Below are 18,192 nucleotides of genomic sequence, written 5' to 3' on the forward strand. Positions count from 1 at the left end.
ACATTATAGCAAAATATGTTTAAGCAGAATTGTGCCCCAACCCTCCACTATACTATGAGTGGGCCCTTTAGATTAATAGAGGGCCCTTAAACAGATGCTTAGTCTGTTTAAATGGTAGTGGCGTCCCTGGAATAATGCCTTAGTTTCACTATCAAGTTCACAATAGTATTGCCGAGTTACTCCTTTTAATGTAGCTCTTATGAAAAGATGTCAAATCAAATTATGTCAAATATGGTTAATGTGCTATGACATGGGTAATGCAATATTTACTTTTACCACTAGAGGGTGCTAAAGCATTATCCATATAAAATGTCATATTTCCATATTCAGGACCCTCCCCAAACAGGCATACCCACATTAACAACCCTTAAATTAAAGCTCTTCTGTTCTGAACTGCCTAGTTAAAAACTATAATTGAAATTGAATGATAGGTGGCATGGATCTTCTTGCAAACACCATATCCTTCTATAATACTCTGTAACCTTTTTTTTCTTTCCTCACAGTAAGATATTAATACATTATAACAGGCCAACTGCCCTTGTGTTATATGCTATATCACCACATCTGGGGCCTGGACTGGCATTGACAGGACTACTCTGGCACTTTAAACCCAGCAGTCGTCTGATGACGTAAGGCGAGGTTCACAGCTAAATACGTCCAGCATCACGCTATGTCTTTATGCTCACATAGCGTGTGGCCGGGCATACCGATCCTTTGAGCGCATGCTTTAGCGCCCAATCGGCTTGAAGCAGTAGAGCACATTAAGATCTAACAATAATTTAACTAGGTATTATATAGAGCCAACTCAATCTTACTTACTGGTTTTTGCCAAAGCATCTGCACCCAACGCATTTCAGAACAATTACTGTCAGACGCAAGCCAACAAGCCCGTGGCAAACACGGGGGAAGAAACAGCCCATCTCTCTTCCCATAGACTATTAACCCCTTCACGACAAAGCCTGTACATGTACGCGCTCACAAACTTGTCAATGGATTTAAGGACAACCCGTTGTCCTTAAGGGCTTAATTTCAAAATATTCACGTAGTATTGTGTACATTGAAATTTATCTTATTTCTTGTTTAATTTTCCAAAACTACAGCAAAGATTGTAATCAGCGACATCAGTAAAATTCCATTTTCCAATCAGATAACACAGAAGGTATGATTTTTCTAGTGTAAATAAGAGGGGGCTGATTAAGACATATGAGGGTTGCTTCTTTGGCGCCCGAGGCAAGAACATTTTTTTTGTGTCAAGTAGATAAATAAGGAAATATTAGAGCGGTTTATTCCGTTACATAAGAGTCATAAAGCTATGTAACTTAGTATGAGTAACTTACATGCGACAAGCAAAACTAACTCATCACAACTTGCAACAAAGTATATAAAGTATTGAAAAAGTACTACAAAAATATAATATGTAAGTCACTTCCACCTTAGCATATCTGTTTTTATGTGTAATATGATAAATCATAAAATATATTTTTTTTCATAAAATAAGTATTCACATACATGACCAACGTTATGTCCATTGGAAGCTCGGAACCAAAAAATATAAAGAAAGAAAGACCCTACAACTTCCAACGTAAAAGCCAATACACATTTTACATCGTTCTGCCAAAACATACTAAATCCTCATAATTGCCTGTAGGTTTGATATTGACAGCTGAAAATTTTTCCTATGTTGCTTATGGCCAACAGACTACACAATATTATGATTTGTTTATATAGTGCCATCAAATTCTGTAGTGCTGTCCAATGGGTAGACCAGACATAACAAGTAGTATATAACATAATTTGACTTATTTAAGTGTATAGGAAATATTCAAACACGTCGTAAGAATATGAATTGTTTCAAATGTTTTGTTAATCAAACTCTTTTGCCTTTAGAAAAATACCAAGTTGACGCGACTTAAGTTTTCTGTAAAAAAAAGAAAATGAAAATATTAAAAAGCCTTTAAAAGCTCCCCCCCTTACAAAAAAAAGTGGGGCTTATTTATTTAACCAGGAGAAATGCTATTGAGTTTATTTCGAAAGCAACAACCATTTAACAGCATAATTTCACATGGCAGCTTCTTAAAACCGCTCTTCTGCAGCAAATTACAGACGTAGCTTCCCATGATTATTCTTCATTATTATCCTTTATTTGGAATCCAAGATACTGCCGGAGATAGCTTTATGTCTAGTATTATAAAGAACGGTTGTATAGGTTGGAAAGGGATATTTCCTTAAATGTATTTGTCATTTTGGCTCTTTATGTATTATGAGAAACTGTATATATATATATAGGTAGCATGATAGCTATTGTTGGAACAGAAGTGGTTGGAATTTTACATCTTTAAACCGCAGGGAAGGCACTTTTCTTATAGTAGCTTTCTTTGGAAAAATTTTCTTAATTTTTAGGATCACTAAAACAAATACAAAAAAAGCAAATAGATGGTTTTAAACTTAGAAACATAGAATCTTATGGAAGATCAAACCCCTCAGCCTGCTTGCGTTCAATATGTAGAAGCTTAATCATTTTAGATTCATCAGCCATATGTATCCCATGCATGCTTACATTCCTTCACTGTATTACCCTCTACCACTTCTGCTAGGAGGTTGTTCCACTTATCTACCACCCTCTCAGTAAACTAAATTGAGAGTGTGCATGATTGGCATTTAACCAAAAACACTGAACTACCCCAAAACTTTAGCTTTTAGCTCCTCTCAACGGCCAGCCCACATTTTTATCTTACCCCGGACCGCGCCGCCTCTCCTCCCTCAATGCCCATTTTAGAAATGACACTCCCAAAGCCTGCATTCATTCTTCAGCTTGTCAGCTACCTGCCTGCTTTGGAAATAACTCATTGTGCTGATGTTTACCTAGCTGTTTCCCCTCAATGAACTCTGCCATTTCACAAGAAAAAGAAAAATGATGTGTCAAAGCCCCTGAAAAAAAATACAGTTTCTGTTTTCTTCACAAAAACCTATTCCCACAGGAGTTAGGTAGATGTGTTTATTAATGATGTCGGATGATATGTAAAGCTGACATCATCATAACTCGTAATCTGCATTAGGTACAGTGACTAGCCCGGGGTTTATTTTGCCTGGTGTTGTGAATGTGGACCTGCTAGGAATTTTGGTGATGGATGTATGGTAGGCTTCAGATTTAATGACTACTGACAATGATTACCTTAATTTTGTGAATCATTTAAAATGATAGATGTTTGCCTCTCTAAACCTGACCAGCTCTGAACACCCCTGTAAGTCACGCGTACTCAGAACAATTCCTGGTTTTACTCTCTTCGTTAGGAACGTCTTAGGGTACCAGAAATAATCATTCCTCAAAACCAGAGCTCAAATATTTCTCAACTCAATGCCTGTGTTCACTTACATTTCTGAACACTCCAGCCATTGTATGGACTTTCATGCATATGATGGTGGAGAGGTCCCTTTAAATTGCCACTGTGTTCCCCTTGTAAAAGCATGGCGGGGGGATTCTCTGGAATGCCCCAATATGCCTTTTCTCCATTTGCTATGGAGCTATTTTCCATGGATCACATCATTTACTTGCCGCCAATCAGTTTCAGCACTGGTTTGTCAAAAGCCACAGGAGGGTCTAAACCCCGCCCCCTACGTGCCCATGCACAGAAAGTGATTTCACCGATTGGTTGCTTTGATCGGCTGCAGACAGTTGCATTAACACCATTCCACAGGGATTAAAACAATGACTGCATGACATCACAATGTGATCTCATAAATGGGCGTTCCAAGTCATTTGAAGAGCACAGGGAATTTACTGAAGGCCCAGTAACATACCCATTACATAAAATAATCCTAGGCTTAGATAATTTAACATCCCATGGATAGATATTCCTTTTAGACAGCGAGGTTTGTCCTAACACATAGCTATACATATGAGACGTCTCATTCATTGTTGCTATACGGTGGTTGTAGCAGAAAACTCCTGTACGTCTCTTAAATCATTTTAGGGACACAAAAAAACTAAGGGTTGACCACTTGACCATATTTACTGTTTTGCCAACAAAGTCTAGGTCTTATCAATAAGATTATCTGCCCTTCTTCCTGGAAGAGATTTCACGGACTGATTCTCAATGTTCCGAAAGGGTATGTTGCTCAGATTCCAATAACGATAAGTCAATCTCCTGTGTTGTGGCATCTTATTACACATGGGCCTGAACTTGGAGGTCTAGTCTTATTGTCATAGCAGACATGTTGCCTCACCTGTATAACCAGTTTTACCCCTATAACTTCCAACACTATGTGACTTTAAAAAAAAAAAAAAATCAGTCGAAAAAGCAAAAGCTAAAAGGGAAAAGTAAATATAAAGACGGAAAAGGGTGTGATGGTGGGGGGTGGATAAATATCCTGTCAGTTTCCATGAATTAAGGATTCAATTAGTCTTTCTCTATGGAGGTATCTGTTACTTGGTGACAGAACACACATTTACCTGACTGACTGCCATGAGGTTCTATTGTTCGCTCATAAATAGGACATTTCAGGCAAACAAAATACACGTTTTCATCAGATCCATCAGCTTAAATCTCATAACCGTTCTCTCTTGTATGTTAGAGAGAATTTTTGTGTCACACAAAATAAAAATAGCTGACTTCAGTTAAACTAACCATATGATTTTTGATTGTGTAAATAATTATGGCCCACAATCAAACACATTGTCCTGATCAAGCTTACACATTTCCAAAATGGCTGCCTAAATTGTGTTTACTCTGTTTAAGCTTAATTTTTTCCTGAAGTGGAAAAGCCTGGAGGTGAAGGCAAGTTAAGAGCCAAGAACGTTCACTATAGTTAGATTAATAATATAGTGAATGTTCTGCTCTTCAGCCCTGCTGATCCAATACTAGAAATATGGCAGCTGATGCAATACCAACAATTCAGGCCATGGGTTGCGTCATATTTGAAAGGGTCCTAGGTGAGCAATTGAGGAGGGGACAACATATACATCATAACAGTTGTTTGTTAAAATGAATATTTTTTAACATTTTGAAATGTGAATCTTGATGGCAGATCAGACCTATTCACCCATCAAGTCACCCATTTTTCCTCATGTAAAGACTCAGATCTTATTTAGTCGTTGGTCTCGTCTTAGACTCAGGAGCCGTATGCCTATCCCATGTATGATTAAATTCCCTCGCGGTACTAGCCTCTACCGCTTCTGCTGTAGAAGTGGAGAACTAGATGAAAGAATACCCCATACAGTATGAATCAATCCCACTTCAGGATTGGGTTTTCAAAACGTTCCAATATATATGGCAACTGGCCCATTATTCTATGATGATATTTGTTTAAGACACTCAAACTATTTAAAAATTCCTGCCCCCAGGAACAATGTTTAATACCCCTGTTCTTCATGGCCTAAATACATTGCATCTATTGTGCCAAGGCCACCTCATCATCACCAGTCCAGCCATGATACAGACCTATGTATAATACAAATGGTAAATATAGAACTAAATTAGCAGGTTATATACTGGCGATTTTTTGGTCACTTTGTACATGTGTTTGATGTACTAAGGGATCTACAATAAGGAAAATATATGTTATCCAATATGTGTTACAGAATGTATTATAAAATGTATTGTGATACATATTATACAATGTGCAAGATAATTTATGGTTAAATTATGTATTTTTTGTGAATCATTTAATTTATGGGGTATGTATGAATGCACTTCATTCAGTGAACGGTAGAGGGCGCTAGGTTCATTCGTTTAACATATTTTGGGAAAGGAAGGGAAATTGAATAAAAAATGCATACTTTTTTGTCTTATCTAATTAAATAGGCCATCGGAAATTAGAGGCAATCATAAAAACATATCCCAATCCAGAAACAAATACTGGCAGAGGGTGGAAACCATCAAATAGGAGAATAGGAGAAGGAGTCAGCACAGAATGAAATGTTTGTTTTAATGAATTCCAGGTGACTGAACCAGCTGTCAGAATGATGAATTGTTAAAGATGTCTTTCCCATCCCCCTGCCTCCTCTCCACCTTCTGCCTAACATACCTCCTGCCTCACATTGCATGGATCATATGCACATACACACACACACACAACATATCACACACATATAGAAGGTATCACTCTCACATGTACTATATCACACACAGACATACACTATCACTTACAATGACATCATAAGTGTATTACATCACCTAAAAACCTATTTCATGCATCACAGCAGCATCACACACATGCCATGCCTTTCCCAGCAGCTCTGCTTGGCACTTACATAAGGGTAAGGACTCGTCTGTGGTCCTCTGGGTGTCATGGGCTACTGATCCTGGCAGGGTGCATTATTACACACAGCTTAAACCCTTCTAGGGGCTTGTTCTGATTCATTTGATCTGACTTTCTGGGTAATTCAGTTTTGATTCAAGGATACCTCTCCCTGCCCTGATCCTATTAGTATTGGAGTCATGTGTATATGAACAGCAGCATGTGTGTATATAAAATGTAATATACACTTTGAATAGGTGGATATAGACCAACTGTGCATTTTCTTTGTATTGTAATGTACTCAATGGATATGTACGTTCTCCAAATATCCTTAGCAGTCCATGAAAAACTGGTTTATTTGTGTTAAATATGTACTGTAATGTATGAAATATACTTTCCCCATGGGATTTTTACTACAAAGAAGTTCTGACCAGACACCTGCCTGTCCCCATCTGGAGTTTAAAGTGATGTATCAATCACAAGCACAAGTGATAGATGAATAACTTTAAAAAGCAGGTATCTGTATCTGCGTTGTTGTAACTATCACAAAAGCATCTTTTTCTGAAAAAAAAAAAAAAGACTTCCATCAGCATTCGGCACAGGATTTCAGGTATTTTTCAGGTCAAACTGGTTACCAGCAACCTCAAAAACACTTTTGCGAATATAATTCAACAATAGTTTTATTAGTAATAGTGTTAAAAGTTTCAATAATAGTTTTAATAATGTATTCTGCATTTTTCTTACCCAGTGCATGATTTTCCCTCTAGGTGCCAGAGGCAGCCCTAAGCAATGCTGGCACTGAAAGTGTTAAACACTGGGAGACATATCAAAGATATTTCACATTAATCTGAATGCAGATATTTCCATGGCATTAAAAGATAATTACACGAATGTAACATAGACGCAGATCATTTTGTGTGTATATATATATATATATACACATATATAATGATCTGCGTGTATATAATATGTTACATTCGTGTAATAATTATCTTTTAATCCCATAGAAATATCTGCATTATCTGCATTCAGATTAATGTGAAATATCTTTGTATATTATATATATATATATATATATATATATATATATATATATATATATATATATATATATATATATATATATATATATATATATACACACACACACGCAGTTTTAGCAAAAGCAAAATAGATGAAACATTTTCAGGCTTTTACTAAATATAAAAAACAAAAAACAGTTTTGCAACTATACTAGACAAATAGATTTTCCTTCTCTTTTTACCAAAACTCGTTCTGTAATAATTACTAATTCTCTGGAAACAAATTATTTCTAAGATTAAAAAAATATAAAAGAACTGATTAGCAAATAAGTTAAATATATATTTATATATCTTTAGCATAATAAGGATTTCATTACTAATTAAATGTTCTGACACTTCAATAACCCAGTCTGCGACCATAAAATCAAATTATCTTTCTTTACCGACTAACTTTAAAACAAAGTATCAAACAGTGTCCACCAGATACTTAACAACTCAATTAGCGGCTAATATCAAAATGATAAAAAGATTCAACAAAAGTGATAAATTACTAACTTTAAAAAGCAGGTTTTCTGTATTTAAATATACCTTATTGTATGTCTCACTTTTTTAAATGCATGTTAATTATAAGCAGCTAATTTTGAATGCCTATATTATATACATTTTAATACAATTCACACATTATGATCATTTAATATTGTAATAGTAATTTCTACCGTGGTTAACTCTTTAGGTGTCAGAGTGCAGTTTTTTGCTCCTGGTTAATGTGGGCTTGTGTATGTATGGATCAATCGTCCATGGTACTCTCAAGCATAAGTTTGAAACTCGTTCCAATGAAATGAGACATGCATCCTGTTAAGGGACAGCCTGTCCTTCAGATAAGATCAGGAAGCATGTTATAAGGTTAAATCAAGTTTAGTCTGAAATGTTTTCAGCCTCCTGTGAGAGATAGGCAAGGAGCTGATTGTTATTAAATTAAGAAAATGTATATCAATCCATTTCCTTCAAGGTACATCTTATGTTACAATCAGAAGATTAGATACGTTTACGTTCTGCAAGAACACACACAAGGCATATGAACTATGTCATAATACCGTGTGTGTGTGTGTGTGTGTGTGTGTAGTAGATTCGTAAATATGTATACATAGTACATTTTGTCCTATTTTATAACTTATATCCACTAATTTTAGTAAAAGAATTGTCTTCTATAAGGAAATAAAGAGGGGAGAGAGAGAGAGAGAGAGAGAGAGAGAGAGAGAAAGGGAAAAGGAGAAAGAGAAAAAAGGAAGAAAAAAAGGAGAGAAAATTATCTTCTAGAAGCAACAAATTTCACAATGCTGTGCAATAGCATAAATAAGGAAAACAGTAGATGTGGCCTCCCCAGGTCATTGAGAAGTTACATTTGTTCCACCAGTGCTTGCCACTTGGAGAGAAAGGACACTCCTGTATCTATAATTAAAAGGTCCTATAGTAAGTTCCAAAAAGCTGTAGATCCCCTTCTTAGACAAGTTCTTCAAGTAATGTATGTTTGCCTTTTCCCCCCAATGTTGGCAGTTGCAAATGTATAATATGTATAGCATGGAGACAAATGTTTTCTAATTATGCTGGTCAATGCATATATATATGCATCAGGATATAATGAGCGCAGAAAAACAAAAGACTAAAGAGTTTTCAGAGCTCCAGCTAAACTATATACCATAAAACCCCATTGATGGCCCTGTGAAGGTATAGCAACTCTGGAGTTGTAAAACTTGCAATAAAAAGCTGCCTAGTCATTAGATCCCTAAACCCCATTTCAATTTAAGCTTTTTTTCCCTACAAAAAGATTTTTTATTACATTTCTTATGATATGTGAAGGGTCCTGGAGACTTACACACCTAAAAGACAGGAATCTATGTTACGAGAGGGGGTTAAATAGGAACACATGATGCTCAAATGAAGTTGTCTTTGTTTTCCTTCTGAGTGCTGTAATTCAACGCTCTTTATATAGACCATGTGTAACATATATATACTGTATGCATGCTTGTAAAAAGCAGTATCTGTGCTGAATCTATGTATGGATATTCTAAGTACAGTATGTGCACATACAGCCCAAGAATTAAGTACAGGGTCCCTAATATCTCTCAATGTACCTGGAAACAGTGGGTCACTAGCCATGCTTTTTTTGTGTCTTTTTCTCCTTTCATTTATCTAATGTTTTATCTTGTCTCCCCTTTTCTGTTCTCTTGTTTCTCTTTTCTCACCTTGTCTATCGTTTGCTCTTCTCTCCCCCTCTATTCTCTTTTCACCCATCTCTCCTTTATTCTTTCTAATTTCCCCCTGTTTCCATATTTTCTATTTGGAAAACAAAAATATACATGCTATAAGCAACTTAGATAAATTACAGGAAAAGATGTTGAGATGGACAGTCTTTAAACGAAACAAAAAGGTAAGTATGTTGTGTATTGATAAAATAAAGTCAGAATTTGGAAAATGGCAGTCATTTCTGGTAACCTTTGTTAATATCATATTCCTAATACATAATTTAATTAATAACGGTCTTGATCTCCATTGATATAAATGGTGCATGATGGGTTTGCTTGAGAAGCAGATTTTGTGCCACACGATTACCTAAAAGTATTGTTATTCCATGGCCAACCAAAAATGGCCAATTAGGCCATGTATGTCAGACTCCAGGCCACAAAGGCCAAATAGATACCAAAGTCAACTGATGCATACCATACTATGACCAAGTGACACAATCAGTTTCCACCATTTTTATTGAGCCAAGACATATGGTGGCCCATAATGCTAAAGATTTAATCTCTATCAAGAGTTTGTCTGATTAGCTCTATTTTATGTATTTCCTACCTTGCTAAATTCACGTGAACTTGATACGTATTCAACAACTGAAGTCACACGTAGTTTCCAGGTACCTACCAAAGCTTAATAAATTCTATATCTAGATAACAGCTTAAATAACAGATGAAATAAGTCAATTGTGATAATGCCTTTATTGGACTAACAGAATTTTGGAATGACAAGCTTTTGTGAGCTTTTCTCCCTTTCTCAAGTCGAAAACATTTTAGAGTGTGTGTATATATATATATGTGAGATATTAAATTTTAAAGTTCTTCATATTCTTCATAGCCATTACTCGTTGAATTGTCACATTGCCATTCAGTTGAAGACATATACCATAACTGGTGTCATCTGACAAGCCCACAATCAAATGTCCGTCTCAGTTTAGGTAACAGTTCATTGTACCTGGCTGGAAGAGGAATGGCTTCCAACCTTTAATGAGATACAGAACAATTGCCTGAACACAGCAAAATAAAACCTTCTGGTTCAAATACAAAACCACGATGCAGGCATTAAAATGTAGGTAGAACCTGCCAAGATTTGAGTTCTATTTAGCCATTGTAGTTCCCCATTAACCCATAAGGCTGTTCTCTGTGTTAAGTGACCTATAGGAGAAGAAAGTGTTCATTAACTCACTAAATAGCTCGTTCTAGTAGCCTAATCTGAAATATTGTTTCTAGCTAATGGGGGCTCTTGATGGACCCATCCAACAAGAGGTCTATTAAATGTGTTTCTTTTCTGTGTAACGGTACTAATGTATAACAGCAAAATACTAATGAAATAATATTCTCTCAGATGATTGTGTGTGTATATTTATGTGTACGTGTTTAAAAAAATTTGGATCAAATAATGTGTGTATGCGATTACAGGCTAGATATAAAGCCTTTTTTAATAATACTTCCTCGGGTTTCCATAGGATATTTTATTGAATTTAGTGATTGCTGTACATTCTATATGGTTCTCTAGGGAACCGTGATGTTGGCAACCATGCTAAGTTTGCCTATTTTAGCAGGTCTGGTTCACGAACGGTGAACCATTTTTTGGAATACGTAACAACGCAGTGATGTTTATGAGGGTTTTTTGCTTTGTTTTTTAAAATATTCTGAATTTATTTATAATTAAGGATATTTTCATTACTGACAAATAGTAAAAATTAGTTTAACCTAACCTCTCCTAACCCAAAAGTCAAGGAGTCATAGGTGTTCTATTAAGACACCCCACCGTATAACACCGAAACAGAATTTGGGTCAAAGCCAACGGCCACAGCTTTATTAACCAAACATAAATAACCAAATAACCAGATTTCAGCCAGGTGCAAAGCCCCGCGGTCACAGTACCGTGCAGGGTTTTACTTTTTTGGTAGAAAACCTGCATATAACCACAGACTGGAGTGATAAGAATGCAGCCAGATCTTATCTATGTTTTAGCTTTGGTCTATTTTAACCTGCGTATGAATCATTTTGTCTGTGCTAAACATTTTATTTGGAAAAAGGTCGACTAGATGGACCAAGTGGGCAGTCCATTGGGACTGGCTTTAACTATACCAAACCAAATATCTCCAACACTGTTACATTAAATAAAAAACAAACATCAAGTTACATGTTTAAAACTATGGATTGTTTTGTGTGAAACATTTTATGGTGGACACTTTTCCCTTTAACAGCCACAGGGCCATTCACACGGTGGACTAGATACTCCAAAATGCTACCATGGGCTTCATTTATGTTTCTTATATTAAATACATTGCATTATCAACTATGTGCTTCATAAGCCATCAAATATGAACCATATGAATCCTGGAAGAATATAGACACTGACCAAAGATCCTCTGCCGCTCATAAATGAGCAAAATTGAAGGCTTTTCATCTTTAGGTAAAGCGAGAGATGTCTTAAAGCCCAGAAGTTTGTTTTTCAACAAACAGAAATCCTGTGATGTGGATTCCGCTGACACATTTTACAAGTTATGACAAATATATTTTGTGGGCTTTCTCTCGTATGATAGCCGATGACAAGCTGTTGATACATTTCAGACTTGCTTTAAATAGTATCAAAAACCACAGCATCAAGCCTGTTCCTAATGCACTCCGGCAGAGTATCATCTCACAAAGTGTTTCAGCATGAACATTCTTCCTAAATATTTTTTAAGTGATACTTTGGTTAACTCGAGGGCAACTATATAGCGATTATCGAAATAAAACTCCTATTACAAGAAGAGTGCCTTTACCTGTGGAAAAACTTGCTGAAAAGACATCTGTTGCAAGTATATTAGTATTATATCAAATACAACTCAATGTTCTATCTGCGCACTTAACTATGGTCCCAAACCTTGTCACTTGGTTTTCCTGAGAGGGGAAACATATTGCTTATATTTGGCAATATATTAAAAGTTTAAGGACCTAGTGAAGGGCAAGATGGAGAACTGGTTATCCTAAAGTACCTGGATCTCATCTAATAAGAGACCACTGTCCTTTTTCTCAGAGCGAGAATGAAAGTGAGACAAAAGGACAACTTGCTTCTCTGTCACCATCTGGAAGCCTCCTTGGCCACCTTTTTGAGTTTCCAGGATCTCTTATTCTGGTTTTCTCCCCTATTACTTTCAATTATTGCAGAATATGTTAAAGTTCACATTGAAAAACAGGATACTTTCAAATGTCTCAAAATCTATATATGCCATCTTGACCTTTCAGTATCTGCTTTTGCGTTCTGTCTCTCCAACCTTCCTTACCCATGTTTTCATGCTTCAAACTAGCTCCTCGTTGATGCAGCCTCAAGATTTGCAAACTAAGTAGTGTAAATGTTTTTAAATTGTAATAACTATTCATGTTGTCTTCATGAAAGTACAAATAAGACAACTTGAATATCAGGCAATAATGTGGAACGTTATGGTGGAACCTATCCAAAAAGCTGAGATTTAGCAACAAAATTCCCATAAGGTTGAGGCCCACTCCCCATCAGCAGCACTCAACAGCTGCAAAAAGCAAAAGTCCTGGGTTTCTCAGGTTGAGAGGACACTTCCCAGGGCTGGCCTTTGGTTAACAGGTGGAGAAGAAAAAAAATCCCTTACATTTGGCCTTGAGGAACACAAAGCAATAAGGGAGTGGGTTTTGTTATGGAAAAACTTAATAAAAATCGAAATGTGTTTCTTGCATATGTATTGAGCCTCTTATGTTTATTGTATGCATATCCATATGTAATATCTTTGGTTTGTGATATCACTGAGCCTTTACGTTGCACCAACATTGGTAAGAGTCAGTGGAACAACATGGAGGAGCTACCAGGTTTGCTAAGATAACAGGAGTGTTATTTGAATACAACATCAATGTTCTCCAGACCCCTGTCCAATTTAGCTCTTGTGGTTTAAGCTTAGGAAAGCAGTGGAGCACCAAGCGTTTGACACAGTTAAAGAGCTACTCTCTGGAGAATAGCTTAAGGAGGAATGTTACTGACCTATTAAATACTAAATACTGGGAATAGTATACTAAATACTAGCAGTGGAATTTATACATCTCCATAACAAATAAGCACATTTTCACAGAAACTCAGCTCTTCCAACGATTGGCCGGAATATTGACAAAGCTATTTTCAATAAATTCACAATCGGTATATAAATATTATAAACTCAATCTAATAAATATTAGTATTTTTCAAATTAGAAATTAACTATGGAATTTTGAGCTAATTAGCTTTTAGATATTAACATATACAGAGATTTACATATTCACTTACAGACACAAGGAAATAAGACTTATTAGCCATATGTCATGACTTTGCCCATCTCGTACAGACTAAAAATCTAATTCCATCATACACAGATAAAAACATCTGGATACAAAAACCAAGGCAATTATGAATAAATAAAAATGGAATCCTGTTTGGCAAAACAAGAATGTATAAGCACATGTGCTTTATGTTAGCTTGAATTAAATAACCACCATCATTTGTATACTGCATCTAAGTTTGTTTTTGTGTAAAAAAAAAAAAAATGTAAAAAAACAAACATGCCTTAATCTAGACGGGTATTTATATGAATTTAACATGTTTATCAATAAGCGACTGTGACACTGCATTCAAATTTGCGTATTCAATTATTTTTAAATGATTTATATCATCTTTCATATGTCCTCCCAACATATCCACCTAATTACGTTGTTTTCCAAGCTGTCAGTCAAGATATAGGACAAATGCTCTACAGAAAGACTACTGGTTGATGTATTCAAGTATAAAAATGTATGTCAAGTAAACATTGCATGCATCTATAGTTTTGTTTAGAAAGTGCCAGCTACGCGCAAAGCTATGTCCGGCCTTTGGGGTACCAACCAGTGTAAGGTCAAGGTGCTTCCTCCCAATCACAAAGCACTGTTAGCATATGAGCATAGTATACGTAATTATTTAGATGGAATGCACACAATGGTTATTACGTTTTCTTCACTTCATAATAATAAGCATGTCTTATGAAAGAATCCATTATTCAACTCATGATGGCTAATTAGCATGTTCCCCCTACAAAGAGCCCTAGTTATCTTTAGATTGACTTGAACTTTATGCTTAATGAGGCCACTTCTAGTACTGTAGTAGATCTATGTTTATGACACCCAATTCCTGCATACTCTTGTTTGCTGGCATACAATGAACCTCATGGAGATGCCTCATAAAAACCCAGCACCTTGAGAAGAATCTAGTTTGTACAAGTAGTAGAACCTGGTGGTTAATATAATTATAACATGCTCCTCTTAGGATATATTTTTTTTAAAAAAAGGATAGAAAGTAAAAAAAAATTTTGGTGAAAAAAATGTTTAACAACAGTATTTGGCAAGGTCATGACAGCTTGAGTCAGCAAAAACCTAACTGAGATGAATGACTGATGCAAAGATGAGGACAATCCTTATATTTCCAGTTTGGAACGTTGATGTGGCTGTGTTCTACTGACAGTGAACACTGTCAGTAGGATGAGTTTGTTGAGGGTGATGAATGAGGATCAACATACCATTTCCCCTCAAGTATCAGTTGGGTTCAAAAAAGTCTTGTGGTTAGAAACGGGGTTTAAGGATATTGGCCAAAAAGCTGAAGAAAACCAAAATTTAGATTATTTTACACAAGCTGATATAGAGAGGAGGTCATGCTGTAGTTCTAGGCTATCTCACATGTTGTATGGGTGTCAGCTACCCTCTTGCTGCAGGAGCCGTGTGACATTACTGTAGTCCCAAGCATTTTGAGCAAGCACAAACTTAAATGGACAAATTAGATTGGCCAAAAGAATTTGAAGGCAGATAACCTGTATTTCTACAACCCCAGAGGAACGTAAATGTTCCTTTACTTTTAATGTATGTAATTTACTGACACTCAGCCGCTTATTTTGCCAACATCTTATCTGCTCCATTGTATTTATGTCCATTCCCAAAATATTTAGTTCATGGATTTACTTAACATATGAATAGTGTTACATTTGTTAACTAAAATCAAAATAAGTAATTTTTAAGCACCATAGAAGTATGACATTTTACATTTCCTAGTATAAAGAATATCTATAAGATGAGTGAAAATTATGAATTCAGTAAAAATATTACCAAATACAAACCATGATCTATGGTAAAGGTTAAAGGAGTGCTAAAGGCAGCTCTGTATTACAGTACATGCTCTATTATCAATGGCTTACATCAACCTCAATGTATTGTTCTCATTATTCAGCCACCTATGCCTGTCAACTTCTCAAGAGGTTATATTTAATCTTATTACACTTAATCATTCAGGCTCAGTATTGCTTGTGAAACAGGTTGAGGGACAAATTATGACAATCTTGTTCTCTGCTGGATTTACCATCAGGAGGAAACAGTTATTTCCCCTACTCATCTAAGATAAATGCTCTCCCATAATGATCACTTGAATTACCCATAAGTAGTAACAAATACATTCAACCGATATAAGGTAAAATAAGTTGCTACTATTAGTTAGCCAGGTTTCTGACCCATACTGTCTCTTTAGTAAATCAATAGTAGCAGTTCTCAAACATCACACTATATGAAGGTTAGGAAACCCCAGCATCTATAACAATGGAAGCTCACAACTCATGTTTGTTTGCAACAAGGATGATGGGGATAGTAGTCCAAAAACTACAAAGCATAGTGTGCAGAATTGTTTGAAAAGATTATTCTCATGTTGTTGGCCAAGATTAATTTTATCCAAATGCTCAGTAGTACAAGTGCCCTGTTTTAGTTATAACTTTCATTAATTTAATTACTATATTATGTTAAGGGTTTGTTAATATTTTCTCTAAGTATATTGTTTTACAAATTGGTGGCATAGGGGATAAAAAAGCAATACATGTATGCATGGATATAATTGGTATGGTAAGGGTCAATTTAGTAAATGTGGCATTTAAATCCCTCAGGTTACATTAAATAGCACATTGGATGTGATCATATATGTATCTTATATACTAAAATTATACGTGATATTATGTTATATGCATATTACCCATTTATTTTTTTCTCAGCTATATATTTCAAATTCAAAACGGTTTTTTCTGTATTATGTCCCCATGATTCACTTGTTAAACAGGCATTTCAATAAAAATGCATTAAATGCACACAATTCAAGGAGCCTGGTATTATGCAATATTTTTGCTGCAACTAACAAGTATTTACATGAAAATATAGACCAGCCAGAAATGCAATTGCATGAAGAATGAGCTGTCTGAAACCAACATCCCTGTGGACTTCATGTTCAAGGATTAGCATCCTCTGGCAAAGCAGTGAGGCATGTCACACAGTAACCCACTGAAATGACTGATCCACTATGATACATGAAGGACAAAAAAAAGCATAAAGCACAGAACTAAAGTGTTTGAAATGTAATAACTGAGGGAGAACCTGCAAAAAAACATCATAATCTTTATTTGATATTAACAAGCACCTCTACCATACGATTCTTCCAGCATCAATCGCACGGATATTCTATTGGGGTGGGGGTGTGTGTGTGTGTGTGTGTGTATACACATACATACTTACACATACACACACAATAGCATATCAAAACATATATGAGTTACTATTAGCTACTTTTAACCAATATATAGTATACCTGTTTATATATACACACACACCACTTCAAAATACATTTTTATTATATAATTTCGCAATAGTATATGTAAGTGGTGCATATTGGAATAGTTACATGGCAGAGGAGCTTGCAAATGAAATGCTATAATAATTATACACACACATAGATGGACAGATATACACATACACTGATAACACTTAAACCAGACACCCAGGGATGCTCCTCCAGTATGCTCTTCCTTAATCCCTGAACAAGATCAGCAGCTTCTCCTTGAGGCTCAGAACTGGAGGACCCAGGATGGTCTGGGTCAGGGTCTGAGTCCTGCAGAGAATACTGTCCACCATGGTCAGAAGGTCAGGAAATGACACATTGTGTAGGACTACAAGCAAGAAACGTGCTAAGTGAGCTTTAACATAATATGGAATATAATTCTTATATTATGTAGGGTTTACTTTTTCTTTTATTATATACCGTATAGTTTAGTATTTCTGATATGTTCTCTCGACTTTCTTTCAATCAACTTATTTATATTAAGCTCAGCAAATGGTTTATACATCAGTATTTTTTTATTATATCAATAGCTACAGCTCATAGATTACATTTGATTAATTCAGAGCCGACAGATTGCACAGGGCTGGTACAGAGCGAGAGAACGCATAAATACTAACAGTATAATGAACTATAAAACATTATATAATTATATAAAAAGTTGACAAGAGGGTCCTGTTCTTGCAAACGTACAATCTATTACAATAATAATCAAACGTATGGGGAATTTAACCATTTTTTTTTATTTATAGTTATTAAATTGGTAAGATGCAACTGGGCAAATAAAACATTAAATAAGTTTAGTTTTTACAAAGTTTTTATTCCTTTTGTTTGATAATTTAATATATGTACTTGTAATTTGTTATATAGAGCAATGGCGTAATAAATACAGAATACATACGCACTTTACACACATTGAACTATATGCAATATATTAATGTATCCAGAATTATTACAGGGTCATATATATTGTCAATTTCTAGTACAA

The 18,192-nt window shown here is 35.5% G+C and overlaps 1 protein-coding gene across 1 annotated transcript in view; it reads left to right on the forward strand.

The window, feature by feature from the left end:
- The first annotated feature begins 9,651 nt into the window (after positions 1–9,651).
- Positions 9,652–18,192, forward strand: part of LOC149284670 (paired box protein Pax-9-like) — a 28,221-nt gene continuing 19,680 nt past the window's right edge. The window contains exons 1-3 of the mRNA XM_089496300.1: positions 9,652–9,687; positions 10,389–10,488; positions 12,247–12,360. Of these exons, the coding sequence (XP_089352426.1) occupies positions 9,652–9,687; positions 10,389–10,488; positions 12,247–12,360 (250 nt within the window). The remainder of the gene's footprint in view (positions 9,688–10,388; positions 10,489–12,246; positions 12,361–18,192) is intronic.

This window comes from Sceloporus occidentalis, unplaced genomic scaffold, assembly GCF_023333645.1.
Source record: "Sceloporus occidentalis isolate IW3139 unplaced genomic scaffold, rSceOcc1.0.p SCAF_89, whole genome shotgun sequence".
Taxonomy (NCBI): Eukaryota; Metazoa; Chordata; class Lepidosauria; order Squamata; family Phrynosomatidae; genus Sceloporus; species Sceloporus occidentalis.